Here is an 18,581-nt window from a genome sequence, read left to right as displayed (position 1 = left end):
TTGGCCACCTTAACTGTAAAATATTGCCTTCTGATCTCTAACCTAAACCTATTCTCCATCAGCTTATTACCATTGTTCCTCATTACCCCAGGTGGTGCTGTGGAGAAAAGGGCTCTACCCATTTGCTGTTGATCTCCCCTGATGAGTTTGTAGGCAGCCACCAGGTCCCCCCTCAGCCTCCTCTTGCTGAGGCTGAACAGGTTCAGGTCCCTCAGTCTCTCCTCATAGAGCCTGTCCTGCAGCCCTCTCACCAAGCAGGTAGCCCTCCTCTGACCCCTCTCCAGGTTGACCACATCCCTCAATTGTGGCCTGACCAGTGTTGCATAGAGGGGGAGGATCCCCTCTCAGGACCAGCTTGAGATGCATCTTTGGATGCATGACAAGGTATAGCTGGCCTTGCTGGCTGTTAAAAAAATAGGACATGCTGTAATGGCACACAAAATGTTAGTCATCTAGTTGTATTAATATAAGTATTACTACTATATTAAAAGGAAGATAACCGATTCCTAGAGAAAATATCACCTAGTTGATACAGACATTTCCTATAGGTTCAACATTCACATAGAAAAAAGGACTTTAAAAAAAAAAAAATGACCAGTTCGTTAAAATAAACATGGATCTGCCTACCATGCAGACAGATTACAGTATTTTCTTGCATACAACATGCCTCCAAATATAACACGCACCCTATTTTTGGAAGGTCCCAAGAAGGAACAAAGACCATACCTCAGAGTATGGGTAAGTGGTTGAAGTCTGGGGTCTTTGGGGCGGCACACCAGGTCTGGGGGCCAGGCAGCTAGGAGACCGTACATGGGCCAGGAACTTGGGAGAGAGGGACTACACACCAAGCTGGGGGCTCCATGCTGGCCCTGATCTCAACCCCATGGGCTGGCTCAATTCAGCTATACCTGCTGAAAGATGTAGGTATTTTGCAAGAAAATATGGTATAAACAATCTGTCCTGTGCAACTTGACTATTTTGTGAAATCTTTATCACAACACACTTAGGATCTTCATCTGGTGAAACTTTTTGTTCTTGTTGCAAGTCTTAAAAGAAAAGTGGCAGTTAGTTGTACATCTCTTCTTTTTCTGGGTGACTTTCTGAACAGAAATATCATTTCATTGTTAATAGCTACACTGCAATTCTTTTGTGAGCCTCTAAAAAGAATGTGACCATGTATCCTGGATTTCTGAGGCAGGTCCTGGCTGACCGATGAAAATTAAAACAAGTGTTCCAGGTGCAAAGGCAGAGCAGCAGGAGCTGTGAAATCAGAACCCCTAGCAAACAGCCAAATTGCAGGATTAGTGGAATTAGCACTAATGTTAACACCTGTGAAGTAAAGAACAATGGATAATTAACAGGCCATTGACTCCCTGCAACCTGCAGGGGGGTGGGTAGCATGCCAGACTTCACATTGTCCCATATGGATACCCTACCTAAAATACAAGACAAACTTAGCTCTATATTCTACTGAATCCATGCTACATGTCTAAAAACACATTTCACTAAGGAAGTATTTGCTTCTGTACATTGTTTCTGAAATAATACCAAAATGCCTTTAGGTAAGGATAATTTACAAAAACATTTTTTTCTTTATTTAGAAAAGAGAATATTAAAAACCATGTATAAATATCTTTGCTCTCCTTTTAGGTTAATGGAAACAGGAAACAAATTGTGAATGCTCCCAGGGACAGGAAGAGAGAGATAAAGCCAGTTTTGCATATATATACCGTTACAGATTACTTATATGATAAAGCTGTGAAAGCTTTTCTGACATTAGCAACAAATGCAGAGAAGTTGTTGGTTTCTCTCACTTTTAACTGGAGGTCTGCCATGCAGTCCAGAGCAGGAGAACAGGATACCACTAAAAGAAAAAAAAGAAAAAAAAAATGTGAAAAATCTTTAATTTTAAGAGGAGGCAGCCAGCCATTCATACACTGATCCCTCAGTCTCAAGATTTTTTGCCAAGAAGAAAAGTTTGACTCAATTATTTCACAATGTCTCTTTTTTAGATTCGTATAAGAATAAGTCTTAGTAACATCCCAACCATTTTCTTTATCTTTGCAAGTACTGTGTTTGTCTATTTTAAGTTTAAAACTTCCAGAGAATAACTAACTTTTAGCAGGAAAAAGTGGGGCCTTGTCCAAGAACACACTGTTTCCGTGCCTACTTTTTCCCCTTGTGCCACTGTTTTTGCTGCTACTTGGATTGTCACCGCATTTCTTGCCCGAGTCAAAACCTTCAATGTATTCCTGAGCATTTCTGCTGCTCTGCAGGTGTGCAGACTGATGTAGCTCAGCAGAAGACAGAGACGTTGAGTAGTAGGGCAGGAGAGAAAGATTACAAGACATTTTGGAAGACACCAGTTTAGATCTGAAACTGTGAAAATAGAAATCCCTTACTATTGCTATCCACTGTATTAAATAGAGGGATATGTGGCATTTTCTTGAGCACTATGACAATTAACTTCAAGCAAAGTGGAGTAATCACTTTTGAGTGGAAAAAGCAGCTTCTACACTCTGAGAAAATGCTGTTTCCTTAGTTGAAGAAACTTTAATTCACCTATCTTGTACACAACCATTACATAGCAATAGCCTCGTTTTTCTATTCAAACACCATTTGTTTAAAGTGATATTTAAGGCCAAATTAATGTATGCCAGCAGATTGGACAAAAGGCAAGACAGAATTTGGCCCTTATTCTCTGCTTATTAATAGAAATGTACTTAGGAATCTAGCAAGTCTAGGGTTTATGCATGTTGTGTGGAAGGCAGGGCCAAGGGAAAATTGTAATTTGTAACTATTCGTTATTAATCCTGGCTACATCTTTCTGTGTTTTGCCATCCTATGGAAAGTTGAAAAGGAAAAATAAGTAGGCTTAGAGCACTATTTAGGTTGTCTCCAAGGCACTGGTAAAGAATTGTACCTTTACATTCATGATCAAAACTTCTGTGGGTGTTGGGTTTGATACTCTGTAAGGCTGGGGACAGACAGTAGCTAGGACTGAAAAGTGCATCAGCCTGTGCCTCAGAGCTTTCCTTCACCTGTCTCACTGACCAGTAAGTTAGGCTGAATAAAACGCTATCTTTTCTGTCTCTTATGGACACATACAGGTGATGGTGGTATAGAAAGCATGAAGGTACAAAGACATTTAAATCCTCCATCAACTACCACAACCTATGCATACGGGGTAAGCAGCAGCAATTGCTTAAAAGCTAGATGTCACAATTATCCTTTAAGGAGAGGAGGAATAAAAGACTAATTCTCAAGGGCTTTTGGGTAGGGAAGGAAAGAAGCAGCAATGAACTCTTAATGAAGACAGTTGGGCTGGGTGATCTCAGAAAAGGCCTGAATTTTCAGCAGGGGGAAGGGAAAGAAAATAAAGAAAGTAAAATAAAAGAAATGAGGGGACAAGAAAAGGTACTTTTTAGGTGTAATTTGTTGGCTCAGTCAGAAGTTTTTAAACTCATTTAAATGTGCTAGAGTGTGAGCATACAGATGTCCAAGTATATTTTATAACAAATTTCATATAAGAAGCAAAGTAATTTAAAAGCAAACAAAATGATTAGCTGAAAATCAACACATACCTTCATATTCTCCCTGATCATTTATGGAAAGAGTGAATATGAAAGGCTTGTCAGGATCTTTGTGGTCAATGCATCGGAATATGAACTGCAATTGTTCATCTAAAAGCAAAAACAGAAAAAGATTTCTGCCAAACCATTACCTTAGCTTATCAGACTAAGTGATGGTCAACTGAGTAAGCTGTGGTTCAAAGTCAATAATTAAAAATGTATTTTGGAAAATATTGACATATGTTTAGTGAATCTGACCACCTCTCTCTCATTTTTTAAACAGAAAATAAAATTTGGAGCCTGAAGTACTTGCATGTCCCTCTACCTATTTGACAGTTAAATACAGTTTGAGTGAGACCACAAAGTAAAACTACTATTGTATTAGTATAAATCCATTTTAACTTATATGATCTAAATTATTTATTTCTACCAATCTTTAAAAGATTTTAGTCGGTAAATACTATTTTAAAATCGGAAAGTTTTATAGCTGTTTATCTTATTGCACCATTGTGGTCAGAAGCAGTAAGACTTTATGGCAGGGAGATAAAAATATGTCATTTGCAACATACAGTGGCAACACACTACTTTCAAACTGAATACCTGATTGAGCAAAACAAGTACAAAATCATGTCAATATACTACAGCAAAGAGTTTAACCATATACAAGATGCAGTTTTTAATAAACCATCTTTTGTTTACTGACGAGAGTGGTGGTGTCTAGCTTGTCAGGAAAATTGACCTGACCAAATGCGGCCCACAGGGCTATCATATCCAGCTCGCAGAGCTCCCCATGGGTCCAGAAATTTGGCAGCTGGGCAGCAGTGGCCATTAATATAGCCACCCTGCCAAATCCCTAAACCCCACTCCTTGCACAGCTGCTGAAGCCAAGCTATGTACCCTTCCACTGTAAGGCCAGGCCACGCTCCCCTCTTTAACCTCTGCTTCTGGGTTGAGACCGGGCCCCCTGCATTCCCCACAGTGCCAGGCTTGGGTCAGGCCATGCCCTACTTCCCCTTGCTCAGGCCTAGCTACACCCTTTTCTCTCTCACTGGGGGTGGGCTATGCTCGCTTTCCCTCATGGGGCTGGGTTGGGGCCTGGCTATGCTCCCCCCACACCCTGGCCATGTCCCGTTCCTCTGTACAGGGCCAGCCTGGCTGCCACCCCCGCAGCCAGATAGCAGTCTTGATACAATGCAAGCACTGACTGGATTGGACTGCTGACAGACTGAGCACTGCCAATGTGGACCACTAGGCAAAAATATTGGGCACCAACGGAGCTAGAGCAGGGATGGGCAAAATGGTGGATCGGGTGGTGGCCAGACTCACAGGAGCCCCTGCCTGCATCACTGTGGCTGGTTTCCACAGAGACCCCAGAAGCAGCAGGGTCATGAGTGATAGGGTTTCCATGGAAACTAGTCCAAGCAGCACTGGCAAGGCAATGTCTGGGTTGGGAGCTGCTCTGGGGCCAGAATTTTGCAGTGGTGACAAGGCGGTCTGAAGCCAGGGCAGAACTGCCATCTACTGCCTGCACACAGCAGACTGTAGCTCTGCCTTAGCTCTGGCCCATGCTGTCACCACCCCAAGATCCTGACCCTGTCCCTGGAGCACCTCCCCGCCCAGCTGCGTGCCCTGCCAGCGCTGCTTGAGCCAGTCTTGTTGTCATAGTCCTGCTGCTTCTGGGGTCTTCATGGAAACCAGCTGCAGCAACGCAGTCAGGGGCTGCTGGGAAATGGAATCCACCACAGGCCCAATCCAGCCCACAGGCCAGACTCTGCCCACCCCTGAACTGGAGTGAGTCAATTAATAGGTATGTTAAGAAATGACTCAAAGTATAAAGAATCATTTAAACAAAGTCTATAAAGGGACTTAAAGATCCACTTTAAAAGGAGCAGTATGATCAAACACAACACAGTTCAGGGTTTTAACTTGGTTTAGTAAGTTTAGACTTTCGTTTGAAGTGAGACTTAAATTCCTTTATGCTTATGTAACAGGAAACAATGTGTTCACTAGGTGATCTTCATATTTAATTCAGCAACAATCCCACTGAAAGAGTACAAATAGACAGGAACAAAACTTATCATGAATTCTGCGTATTTCTAATGCAAGCCGCTCTTCAAACAGTGCTTTAGATTTACAGAGTCTTTCCACTCTCTCCTTAGTGGCCTTGTTTTTAGAGGACAAAACTAAAATGTATTAAAGAGCTACAGTAAACATCAAAGCAAAAGGAAAGCATTTAAAAACAAATTTTTAGAACAGCAGAAAATTTTGCCAAGAATTAGTTTGTTAGCATTTTTCCTCTGGTAAAAAAGAAATTTCTTGTTCTTGACAGCTACGCTATTTCTATTCATTTTACTCTGCGCAGTCCAAGCTTTTTGCACACTAGCCTGTTTGTTTCGGAAAGCTATCTTAATAAAAAATTGCTGCAGTATACTTAGCTGTTGAAAGCATTGTTGGTGTAGTTGCTAATTACAAAAATATACTGCTTATTAAATTGAAAAATTACAGGATTTGTTTTAGTTCATTGCTCCCTTAATAATGGAATATTTACATACATAACGATTCAAACACAGAAGCACATTATCTTTGCATCCCAAATAATTAATATCTATACCATGGCAGCACCAAAGTACCAACCCTAAATATGTATGTTCATCTATCGCTCTAAAGCAAAGCCACCAGCAAACACTTAAGTGATTTCACATCCTAAGTGTTTTGGAGACTTATGAGCTCTACAACTTACTTTCCTTTTTTCTAATCAACTCTTCCTTGAGTAATCTGATGCTCTCCATCAAGTCTTTCTTTTGTTCTTCTTCCTGCTTAATTTTGGATTTTGTTTGTGCCAAGTTTTCTTGTTTTTCTGCAATGCATTTGTTCTCTTGAAGGATTTCTGTGAGAAGAGTAAACCCAAATATTTATAATTAATGCTTAGCTAAATAAGTCCCCAGTCTGAGAAACGCTTATGCACATATATAGTCTGTGTAGGAGGCAGACTTTCTCCTGAGAACATCAAGTACAACTATAAAATCTGATCTGTTCTGGTTATATGCTTAGATGAAAAGCCACAAAAAAATTCCAAGTGGAGGCATTCTGGTACCTCATGGCTATCCACACATTCTAGTTGGCTTATTTTCAGTGACAGAATTGCACAGCTTTAGGCTTCCTGTCATTTTAACACTGTGGCTTCATTAGATGTCTCCACTGACATGATGTACAGGTATTAATTGCCAATTAAGTTGCAAATTTTAGTTCCAACACTTGAAGGTGAATAATTAAGCTCAAATGAGTTACTGTATTTACTCAATTCTAAAATGAAGTCCCCCGCACCTTAAAATTGAATGCAAGGGCAGTAGTGGGGGGCAGGTGGTCCAGCCCTTACTGCCCCTTCCCCCTTCAGCTGCACCCTGCTACCTCTGTACCCTGCCATCCCCCCCGACACCTCTTCTCCCCTTCCCTCCCCTCCCCCAAGCAGCCTCTGGTCCTTTGCCTGTCTCTCTCCCTCCCCCTCTTACCCTTGCTGTATGCCAACAGCCTTGGTTCCCATTCTAGTTTTGGGGCACTGAACACAGCCACAGCCTGGCCCTGTAGCAGCAGCACACACAGGTGCTATGAGGCTGGTCTGGGACCATGCTCAGGTGATCAGAGTAGAACAGGGACAGAGCCCACCAGCATGGAGCAGAGGCTGAGAGGAGGGGAGGGCAAGGAGGTACAGAGGCTGCCAGGGGCAGGGAACAAAGAAGAAGAGGCTATAGGGGACAAGAACAATCAGGAAGCAAACTGTTTGATCTCCCCACACCATCTGCCTCCCCACTGCATGCCCCCCGCTGCAGCAGTGGAAGGGATGAATTAAAAGATGACCCTCCAATAATAAGATTCTATACATGGAAAATTATGTCAAATTTATAAAGTTTTCTATGTACAGAATCTTATTATTGGAAGTTGTCTTGAATTCAAGGTCATCTTAGAGTCAAATAAATATGGTAATCCTGAATTTGCATGTTCACTGTGCACTTTGACCATGGGGAAAGAAGCGGTGCCTAGATATCTCACAGAAATTATGTTATCTTTCATAAGCAAGTCAGTTTTTGTTTCTTCACTAAAGTAACTAGACCTTATACCTTTCCTGTTAGACTGAGTGCAAGGTGTTTTCTACCCATTTCTTGTTAGGGCAACATAAAGTATGTTATAAAAGAGAAAAAGTGTTCAATTTAGTTTTAAAATATTCATTCCTCTCAACACAATTCTTCTGCTATTTCTGTTTTGCAGAACTCGCATTATGTTGGAGAAAGCGTTTAGACTAGAAATATTCTGTTTAACTGCTTTAACAAACACGATTTCATTCTAGAAAAAAGTTAAAAGCTATAAATAAACCCCCATACTGTACCAGCTGTGTACTCCTGAATCTTAGCAATCATCAGATCACCTTCTTTTAATTTTCTGGACCATTTCTCTGAAATAAAAACATTTATTTTGGACAATGAAAGGAAACTGAAGAAATAAAATTGAAATTAGTAGTAATGTGAAGATGTAAATGTTGTACCTGAAAATGTTTTTACGGACTCTTTGCAGGAATCTCTTAGTAGAAGAGTCTGATTGATCTGTTCACAACCACAGATGCTTTTGAACTTGGTCCAAAACTCTTTTATTTCTCTTTCAAAAAGCATCAGTTCGTCTTCTGTTTTTATCTGGGACATAGTGCTACAGTAGGCATAAAAACATAACACAATATATATGGCATAGCAGAAAAATCTTGAGAGGTTTTTGGGTTTTTTTTAATCCCTGATACAGACTAATGCTTAAATGCTGCTACTCTTAAGTTTTGGAACCTTTATTGTCAAGGTTTTTTTTCAAAAAGTTAAGCCACAGTATTGAATACCATAGAGAACTATATCATGAGCCACTGCCCTAAAGCTTTACTGGCAAAAACCCATGCAGGTAGTTGATTATGTGTACTGTGTATAGCCCTAAGAAGTCTTCACTGGAACCAATCACAGTACTCATAAGTTTCTACTGAATCAATGCCCAGATTAACTTATCTTTTCACACTTAATCAAAAACAGAGTTTTATAATAAGCTACCTTAGATTATCAATAGAAGAGAAACCCAAATTCACATTTCAGAATCCTTAACTGCAGACAATGCACAAACCAGAAAGAATCCTGTTTGACTTTCAGATTTTAGGCAATTTATGGCAGTAGGAAGAGTGAAGAGGGAGGCTAGATCAGGGGTGTCCAGCCTTTTTGAATGTGGGGCCAGATCATGAACTTTTTATCACCCAGTGGGCCAGCAAGCGATATTCAAAGACCTCAGAGGAAGTGGTATGCTTAATGAGATCACATGTCCAGGAAGTGATGTCACATGACTTTTCAAGTGACACACCAATGAAGTTGCAGGAAGTAACAATGAAATGGAATGGAATGAAGTGAAATGGAAATGTGGCTTAAAATCCAAAATAAAAACAATATAAAAGCAAGAATAAAATGATACCAGACACTTGACTAAAATAAACACTTTAGCTTCTACTCACCTTTCAATGAATGAAAGAAGCATAATGCAAGTCAACAGGTCAAATGTGGCAAAGGTATCAGCCAGAGTGGAAACTAATCAAAGCAACAAAATATGGGCATTTTTTAGAATAATCTTTAAGAAGATTTGCTTTTATTGCAGTAATAACTTGTTAGTAACACATCTTTAACAAGTTAAACACCCAATCCCCCACAAAGAGAAACAAAAGCAAACACAATCCAAACACTGAACAGTATTTTTACAAAGATTTTTACCTGCTCCAAATTTATGTTGGAGCCCAGATCGTTTATCCTCTATTCTTGAACATATTGCGCAGTCTTAAACAAGCATACAGCACAGTTATCCAGTGAGGCTCATAATTGGGGACATTCTGTTACAACAGGAACTGTCCAGGCAAAAACAGAGACAGGTGGCAATACAACCGTTGTCAAGTCTCAAGAAAACAAGCATGCTCCAATCCACGCTGTAAGTGTACAAAAACAGTGTAAAAAAAAGATTTATACAAGTCTACTCTTATTAACTTTCTGAAAACTACAGTGAACACTGATTTTTTATTTTTTTTATTTATTTATTTTTAGTGTGATACCTGGCATTGTTTTTGCTTGCGCAAATTTTCAATATCTGCTGGCACACTTTGTGGTGATGCAGAGTATTCCAGATAAATGTCCATCTGTCAGAAGTGATCTGGATTTTTTTTTTATGTTCTTCATTTGTGAGAGAAGCTATGCACAGCAATACGTGCTGCCAAACAGTGCAATGAACCGAAGTGCATGATTCAATAAATTTGGGAAAGAGTGCCATGTAACTTTGACTATAAAATGTCAGTAGGTCATGTTCTGCAAAAGCTCTCTTTAAGGCACTGTTATTTTGGATGTCAGTTAGTTCCATTTGGAACGTGTCAGAAGCACTGGTGGCATCTGTTCCAAATGGATCTACAAACAGCTTTAACTCATCACTGTGTGTCTCTGAAACCTGCAAATCTTTGTTTGAATTCATCCAGCAGACTGCCAATCAGTGCAGAATACTTGTCATGGTTCACAGTCTCGGCACATCTTGTTAATAGTACTGTGAAATGGGTGACATTCTTTTTATTCAACTATTTCTGAAACAGTTCCAGCTTATGAATGAAGGATTGGATGTGTTCATGCAGTCTGTTGACAAATTGATCCTTCCCTTGTCGTTTTATATTCAAATCTGCAAGATACTTGGTGATGTCAACTAGGAATGCCAAGTCATTCAGCCATGCATCATCGTCCATGAATCTGACATCTTTTCCTTTGTTTGTCATGAAGTTTTTAATTTTGTCAAACAGTGACCAGAATCTGGCTAGTGTGGCTGCCCTGCTGAGCCAGTGAACTTGGCAGAAGTAAATAATGTCATCATGGTCTGATCCTATCTAAGCAAGAAATGCTTGGAACTGTCTATGATTAAGCCCCTTTGACCTTATGAAATTGACTGTAGAAACAACCTTTTCCATCACATGTTTCATCTCCAGGGCCTTTACACACAGTTGTTCCTGGTGAACGATGCAGTGATATGTGATGACATCCTGAGGCGTTGACTTGACCAGTAAACTGACAAATCCATTGTGCTTGCCTATCATCGCAGGGGCTCAATCAGTTGTTAGACCACAGAGTTTGTCCTCTGGAAGTCTGAATTTCAACAAGACACATTTCACTTCATTGAAAATGTCCTGTCCTGTTGTTTTGCCTTTCATTGGACGTAAGTCGAGCAGATCCACAACAACATGGAATTGTTTGGTTAATCCTCGTAGAAAGATTGCCGGTTGAGCTGTATCACTTGCATCTGTACTTTCATCAACCCCCAATCTGTAAAACTGACAGGTGCTGAGTCTTTTCATCAGTGAATCTTCAATGTTTGATGCCATGTCATCTACTCTTCTAGCAACTGTCTGATGTGAAAGGCTGATTTTCTCCACCATTGACTGTTTATCAGGGAATACCACAGATGTAAATATGCCCAAGCAATCTTTCACAAATTCTCCATCAGACGATGGTTTCCCTCTCTTAGAGATTGCCTCGGATATCAAGAAACTGATCTTGGGTGCTGCCTCAGAATTCTGCCTTGCAGCTTTGAAAAAAGACTGTTGCCCATTCATGCTGTTTTAGAGAGTTCACCTGATCAATTCTAATCTGACCCACTAGGCTGTAAAATTTCTTTGCATGTTTTGTAGAATAATGTCGCTTCATATTGTACTCCTTGCAAACAGCTACTTTCGCTTGGCAAATCAGACACCGGATGTTCCTGTTTTGTTCAATAACAAAAAAAATCAATGGTCCAACTATCTTTGAAAACTTGACATTCAGCATTCATTTTTCATTTCCTCTGATTTGCCATTTTTTGAGTGTAGAGTAGGCCCTGTGGCTATAGAGCCAAAATTAATTTTAGTCACAGAAAAACTAATTTGGTAGAGACAGGTGAAGTTAAAAACAACTCACCAGTTCAAAATCACCATTTTATTACTATGTAATAATACTGTGGTATCAATATGGACCCCCACGCAGCAAGTATAGTCATAATATGTAAGGTACAGCTTGACAGGTGCAGGTGGTGCCATCATATGCTAAGTGCAACCTCAGATGCCAATGGGGAGTCGGGGCAGGACTAGGACAGTGCCAGTCCCAGTGTCTCTGTCTTATGGCTGGGGCAGTCCAGCCATTACTGGGTTTGGGTCCCATATGGGCAGTGCTGTTAGCTAGCACCACAGGCCAGTCAGTTGTTATAACCCAAGACAAACACCCCTGTACACCCTCTGTTCTGGGCCAGAGAGACCCTGCCGGTGCAGCCCTACTGCAAGGTTCGTGGTAGCTGGTGGTGGGCAGGGGCAGGAGGGACCCATTCTGCATCCAGCCAGCCACTGCCCCAGAGACTGAAGGGGATAAATAAATAGCTTTTATATCCCCATCCCCTTAGCAGCGCAGCCCTTCACCTGCACAGCTCCACTCAGTGGTGCCTGGGTGCATGCACCCCCAGTGGCCTCAGCACTGCGAGCCGGGAGCGCGGGATCATCAGGTCTCATGTCACACCAGGATCCCACCTGCTGAGGCCCCCCAGGGGCTGCCCTGCTGACTGCCTGTGCCGGGTGCTGCGCCCCATTCCCTTGCTGCTCTAGTGCCCTATTGTCCGTGCTCGCCAAGCTCAGGGCACCTCTGAGAAACGGGACACAGACATGCCCGGTTCCTAACTCTGCCCTGGTTAGACTCCAGACAAAGCGGCACACGTCGGGCTGGCACAGCCCACGCGGCAGCGCCCCGGAAGCAGGTCCTGCACCGTCCCAGGGTACAGGCGGGGCCGGGGGCGACATCCCCCGAGGCAGGGCACGGAGGGTCCCGGAGACAGACTGGCTCCAGCTCTCCCTGCGGGGACGGCAGCACCGCTCTGTCCCGCTCCGCGACGGCTCTGTCCGGGACAGCCACCGCCCGCGCACCGCAGCTCGGGGACCACCCACCGCCAGCGGCACCCCGAATACACTCACCAGCACTTCCAAACGGCCGCTCTTCCCGCTGCCACAACGGCCGCGTTCTCATTGAACACAGCCCTGCCAGCAACAGCATAGGCGATTGGCCCATTTGTGGCGCGAACCAACGGAGCGGGAGGAGCGGGGCATGACGGGAGTTGTAGGCCTGGAATGGGACGCTGGACCGGGCGAGCTGCGCATGCGTCTTCCTGGCTAGAGATAGCCCAGCCTCGGGGTCGCTACGCTTAGCAGTTTGGGTGTGACTCGCCTTGGTTACGGACGGGGTAGCTGCTGGTTGCTTCCCACAAAATTGCCCGCTCTCTGGGAGTTGCATGGCTCGATGTCGTGACTCCACAGGCTGCATTTGATCCCCGGGCTAGAGGCTGAGCACCCTGCCCTTGCATCCTCCCTGTCTTGCCCCTGTGGCCTTAGGCTGCAGGCAAGCAAAACCTGGGGGCATCCGAGCCCCAAGCCTCTGGGCTTGGGCCTGCAGGTAGGATGCCTGATTTGGAAGCATCTGAAGCCCCAGACGGGGACTGGGGTGGGGATGCTTGCCAGTAGTAGGGCCACATACGGTTTTTGAATGACTCGGATTTGGAATTGATTTGGTTGATTTGACTTGGGATGTGAAACATTTTCCTTAAAAAACCAAAAAACTATATCTGCAGCCAAGGCTAGGAGAAAGATTCACTCTCCCTTTATTAACGAGGTGTATTTTGGGGACAGAGACAAGGAAAGCAGTCCTCTAAAGCAAGGAAAGTACAGGTTTCCCTTGCTTTATGCAGGTTCTGTGTGTGCAAATTCACTCTTATGCAATGACCCTTTTTATACCAAAAATTCACTATATGCGAGGTAAATTCACTCTTAGTGATGGGTGTGGTGGAAGCCTGCAGTCAGCTGCTTTGTGTGGTGCATTGTGGGTGTGATGCATGGCAAAATATAGTCTCCTGTGTGGATCTGTGCTCCTCACTCATTGTGACACGGTTCTGTAGTTGCCATCCCCATTATGATAGTGCCCTGTGTTTGTATGTACTGTCTGCTGTTGGTGAGTACCAAAAACAGTGGTAGTAGTAGATCTGGGGGTCAGTACAATGGAGGTCCTGGAATGTATCCTTGTTTGTTACATTGGAAAGTGGGTTCCCTTTATGTGAATTCAAGTTGCGCACCATTTTCCAGGAGCACATGTATAACATAAAGCAAGGGAAACCTGTAGCAGGACAGCGGCCTCTGGTTATGGAGCACCTACACGTGCATATTAATGCGATGCAATAAACTCAGGTGCATATGGTGCTGAAGTTTGTTGCTCCGGATGCAGCATTTACACGTGCCCAGGGCCACAGTATGTTGCTCTGAGTAGGAGCAGCCTCAGCTGGCAAGGGATCTGGGGGCTCAGCCTGCTGGCCTGGGATGCTTCAATCAAGCACAATATGTTGCAGAGGGGCTAGCTGGGGCTGCTCTAGTGCGGGGCTAGCTGGGGCTGCTCTAGTGCAGGCCTAGCAGGCAGGCAACTCTCACACTGAAGCACTCTTGTGCCCCAGCCAGCCCCATCAGCATCTACACCTGAGGTCCTGTGGAGTGTATTTAGAAGTACTATCTTGCTACAGAGTTTATTACTTTATTCCAGTCTAATAGCCCTATATGTGCATGTTTACTGCAAAGCTAAGTAGTCTATTCTGCACCTGCTCTCTCCTGTCCTAGAACAAGTAAAGAAAAATATTTTCTTCCTTTCTGCTGCTCTGCCTTTGCATTCTGTATTAGTGTTCAGCATTTTTTTTGGAGTAGGAGGTTGACAAGTTTGATTCTTACCTCTCAATTGGCTAGTACAGCTAAAATAGCATGGCAGTGAATGAGCCTTCTGAACATTCATGTTCCATCAGCATTTCTGTTCTGGCAAATGGAAACTTATAAATAAATGGATAGGCTTATTTATCTGGATTTTGCATACGGTGCAATTCAATTAAAGTGTATTGATCCTTACACTATGTCTGCACAGTAAATAATCATAAGAAAAATTATTCTATTGAGCTACTCTTTTATAGTCACTCATTTTCTGTGAAGGATACTTTATGATAAATCATTGTCTCCTAAGTAGGAAAAATCTATAAATACAACAGTTCAAATCTGATTCATCCTGAAACCTATCTTAGAATAGCTGACCATGCAATGTAAAGCTCTTGTTTTAGAGAGTGTAACTTGTATAGCATGCCCAGCTTGACGATTTAAAACGTATTTTGTATTAAAAAAGTTTAGACGTGCTATACCATAAGAATCCTTATACTAAAGCAACCATTTCTTCTTTTTTCATTTACAGTGTACTTCATTTAAGTGAATAGGACAAAAGGCTCTTACCTATAGCATGTACTTTTTTAAACTTAAAGCAGGGGTTTTCAACCTTTTTGAATAAGTGCACCTCCGGCAGCCCCCTTTTTAGTAAGTGTACTGGGGGGGTGACAAGTGGCTGGACGCTGAGCAGGGGGAGGAGGGTGGTGAGTGGCCAGAGGTGGAGCAGGGGTACGGCGAGCGGCGGCAGTACAGCATCTGTGTCCTGCTGCTAGTTGTCCCCAGGGAAACAAACATCCACACTTGTGTGAATGTAGCCAGGGAGTTTTGGTGAGCTGTTGTGCAGGGAGGTTGGGGATGCTGACTCAGGCCATGACAGCACAACAAAACTTCCTATGTGGCCCATGAGCCCAAATAATTGCCCACCCCTCTTCCATCCGCATCTCCCAAAACTGGACGTAACCAGGTCTCACCAGTGTCAAATAGAGTGAAAGATTCCTTTGACTTGCAATCCTGTTAATACAATCCAGTATACTGTTGGCTTTTCTTGCAACAAGAACACTCCAATTTATATAGCAACAGAACTACCAAAATGGCTGGTAAATTTATGAGAAATAACATTTTAAAATATTACACTCAATTCTCAGACAGTCTCAGCTGAAGAACAATTTGGTGTCTGGATAATATATATTTGGGATATATTGGGATGGGCGGTCAATGTCAAGGGCTGTAGGCTGTATAGAAGGGACAGGATAGGAATGAGAGGTGGGGGCGTGGTGCTCTATATTAAGGAGGAATACACATCCTCATTAATTAGCAAGGAGCCAGGGGAGGGGCACTCTGAAGTGCTTTGGGTTAGAGTACAAGGCAGTCGAGGGGAAAGGGACTTAACGGTGGGAGTCTACTACAGACCTCCAAACCAGGGGGAAGAGCTTGACCAGGAATTCTTGGGTCAGCTCACAGAGGTAGTAAAGGCTAAGGATGTGGTAGTCATGGGGGACCTGAACTTCCCAGACATCTGCTGGGAAGAGCAGTCAGCCAGGTCTGAACGCTCACATAGGTTCTTGGCCAGAGTGCAGGACCTCCATCTAACCCAGGAGGTGCACAGCCCCACCAGGGGGGATGCCTTGTTGGACCTAGTGCTGGCCACGGGTGATGACCTGGTGAGGGGGCTGCGGGTGCTCGACCACCTGGGCGACAGTGATCATTGCCTGCTGGAATTCACCATCCAGCGCAAGGTGGCAAAGGCATGCAGTAAGGCAGCGGCCCTAGATTTTAGGAGGGCAGACTTCAACGAGCTAAGGAGGATAGTTGAAGAAGCGCTGAGGTCCTGGGGGGGAGGGGAGCCAGGTGTCCAAGGAGAGTGGTCGCTCCTTAAGGAGACAATCCTCCAAGCCCAAAGGAAGGTAATCCCAACGAGGCTCAAAGGGAGCAGGAGAGCACACAAGCCTCCGTGGCTCACCAGAAGAATCCGGGAATGTCTCCTTGCTAAAAGGGAGGCATACGCCCAATGGAAAGGAGGGGTCATCACCACGGAGGGCTATTCTGTAGTTGCTCGGGGATGTAGGGGGGCAGTTAGGAAGGCCAAGGCAGAGATGGAACTGGGACTAGCTTCCCAGATTAAGGACAATAAGAAGTCTTTTTTTAAATACGTAGGGGGTAAAAAGAAGGTCCCGGGTAATGTGGGGCCCTTGCAGGATGCCATCGGAAACTTGGTCGTCACACCAGACGGCAAAGCTAACATGTTTAATGATTTCTTTGCCTCCGTCTTCCTAAGTAGGGACCAGAACAGCCACCTCCCTGCTGGGCCCCCCTCGGGCCCCAGGGGAGGCACACCTGGGCCATGGGTTAGTGAGGATTTAGTTAGGGAGCTTCTGGAGGGGTTGGACGTATTCAAGTCAGCCGGCCCGGATGATCTCCACCCTAGAGTTCTAAAGGAACTGGCCGAGGTCATTGCAAGTCCCCTGGCACAACTTTACGAGCACTCGTGGTGCTCTGGTGAGGTACCGGAGGACTGGAAGAGGGCCAACATGGTCCCCATCTTCAAAAAAGTCAGGAAGGAGGACCCGGGAAACTATAGGCTGGTTAGTCTCACCTCGATCCTAGGCAAGCTGTTCGAGAAAATTATGCTGGCACACATCCAGGAGGGGCCAGCAGGAGACTGCATGCTTAGGGGCAACCAACATGGGTTCATCAGTGGCAGGTCCTGTCAGACCAACCTGGTGGCCTTTTACGATCAGATCACCAGATCATTAGACTCAGGGGTAGCAGTGGATATAATCTTCCTGGACTTCCGGAAGGCTTTTGACACTGTCTCTCACCCCGTTCTCATTAAGAAACTGGGGGGCTGTGGTGTAGACACCCACACAGTCAAATGGGTCGCCAACTGGCTGGTGGGCCGCACCCAGAGGGTGGTAGTGGATGGGTCCTTCTCAACCTGGAAGGACGTGGGCAGTGGGGTTCTGCAGGGCTCGGTCCTCGGGCCCGCACTGTTCAACATCTTCATCAGCGATTTGGATGAGGGGATAAAAAGCACCCTGTTCAAATTTTCTGATGACACTAAGATGTGGGGGGACGTGGGCACCAGGATGCAACAGGCTACAATCAGACCTCGACAGGTTACAAGGGTGGGCGGACGAGAATAGGATGGGTTTCAACACAGACAAGTGCAAGGTGATGCACCTTGGGAGGAACAACCGGCCCCATACCTACAGGTTGGGGAACTCCCCTCTTGTCAGCACGGAGGCGGAAAGGGATCTGGGGGTCATCATTGACTCCAAGATGAACATGGGCTGGCAGTGTGGGGATGCAGTCAGGAAGGCCAACCGCACCTTGTCATGCATCCACAGATGCATCTCGAGCAGGTCCAAAGTGGTGATCCTCCCCCTCTATGCGGCACTGGTCAGGCCGCAGCTGGAGTATTGCGTCCAGTTCTGGGCGCCACACTTCAAGAGGGATGTCAACAGCATGGAGAGGGTCCAGAGGAGGGCCACTCGTATGATCAGGGGACAACAGGGCAGGCCCTATGAGGAGAGGCTACGGGACCTAAACCTGTTCAGCCTCCAAAAGAGAAGGCTGAGCGGGGATCTTTTGGCCTGTTATAAACTAGTCAGGGGGGGATCAGCAGGCATTGGGGAAGTCACTGTTTCCCTGAGCAGTGCCAGGAGTGACCAGGAATAACGGTCACAAGCTGGCAGAGGGTAGATTCAGACTAGATATCAGGAGGCGCTACTTCACAGTCAGGGCGGCTAGGGTCTGGAATCAGCTTCCAAGAGAAGTGGTGCAGGCTCCTACCCTGGGGGTCTTTAAGAGGAGGTTAGATGAACATCTTGCTGGGGTCATTTGACCCCAGTATTCTTTCCTGCCATGGCAGGGGGTCGGACTAGATGATCTGCTCAGGTCCCTTCCGACCCTAGAAACTATGAAACTATGATATATTGTGGTATTTCAGGGTCTGGACAATACATTCTGTACCTTGCATGATGAATAACATGCCTCTAAGCCATTCTTTTTTCAAAAGCCTATAAGATTTGTCAGGAGTTAAGTATGTATTAGCAAAAAGAACTTTAAAGAAACCTTACTTAGGGCCTCCTTATGCACAGAAAAACTAGCAAGTATGGCAGAAAACCAGCTTGGCTTAGCAAGGAATGCTTCAGTGAACTAAAACACAACGGGAAGCTTACAAGAAGTGGAAATTTGGACAAACAACTAGGGAAGATAATAAGAGT

General features: G+C 44.4%; 1 protein-coding gene across 2 annotated transcripts; it reads right to left on the bottom strand.

Annotated features, from left to right (window-relative positions):
- Positions 1-530: 530 nt before the first annotated feature.
- On the bottom strand, positions 531-12,725 carry SPC25 (SPC25 component of NDC80 kinetochore complex). 2 transcript variants are annotated; one of them, XM_090045544.1, is made up of 7 exons: positions 12,592-12,725; positions 8,110-8,267; positions 7,954-8,019; positions 6,313-6,459; positions 5,652-5,755; positions 3,585-3,684; positions 531-1,864 (listed from the first exon to the last, which is right to left on the bottom strand). In XM_090045544.1, the coding sequence occupies exons 2-7, from the start codon at positions 8,261-8,263 to the stop codon at positions 1,740-1,742; spliced, it is 696 nt and encodes a 231-aa protein (XP_089901670.1). In that variant the 5' UTR covers positions 8,264-8,267; positions 12,592-12,725; the 3' UTR covers positions 531-1,739. The 2 variants fall into 2 exon arrangements, with proteins under 2 accessions (XP_089901670.1, XP_089901671.1); XM_090045545.1 differs by lacking the exon at positions 5,652-5,755 and having other exon boundaries at positions 3,585-3,683.
- Between the last annotated feature and the right edge of the window lie 5,856 nt (positions 12,726-18,581).

Source organism: Crocodylus siamensis, chromosome 4 (assembly GCF_052110815.1).
Source record: "Crocodylus siamensis isolate JL-2025a chromosome 4, ASM5211081v1, whole genome shotgun sequence".
In the NCBI taxonomy this organism is placed as follows: Eukaryota; Metazoa; Chordata; order Crocodylia; family Crocodylidae; genus Crocodylus; species Crocodylus siamensis.
The sequence above is the reverse complement of the archived record's forward strand: the minus strand, read 5'-3'. Positions and strand labels throughout refer to the sequence as shown.

Coding starts and splice junctions, on each gene's coding strand:
- SPC25 (XM_090045544.1), bottom strand. CDS start 8,263: ATGTCCCAGATAAAAACAGAAGACGAACTGATGCTTTTTGAAAGAGAA. Junction 8,020..8,109: donor GTCCGTAAAAACATTTTCAG/GTACAACATTTA, acceptor TTTTTATTTCAG/AGAAATGGTCCAGAAAATTA. Junction 6,460..7,953: donor GATTCAGGAGTACACAGCTG/GTACAGTATGGG, acceptor CTCTTCTCACAG/AAATCCTTCAAGAGAACAAA.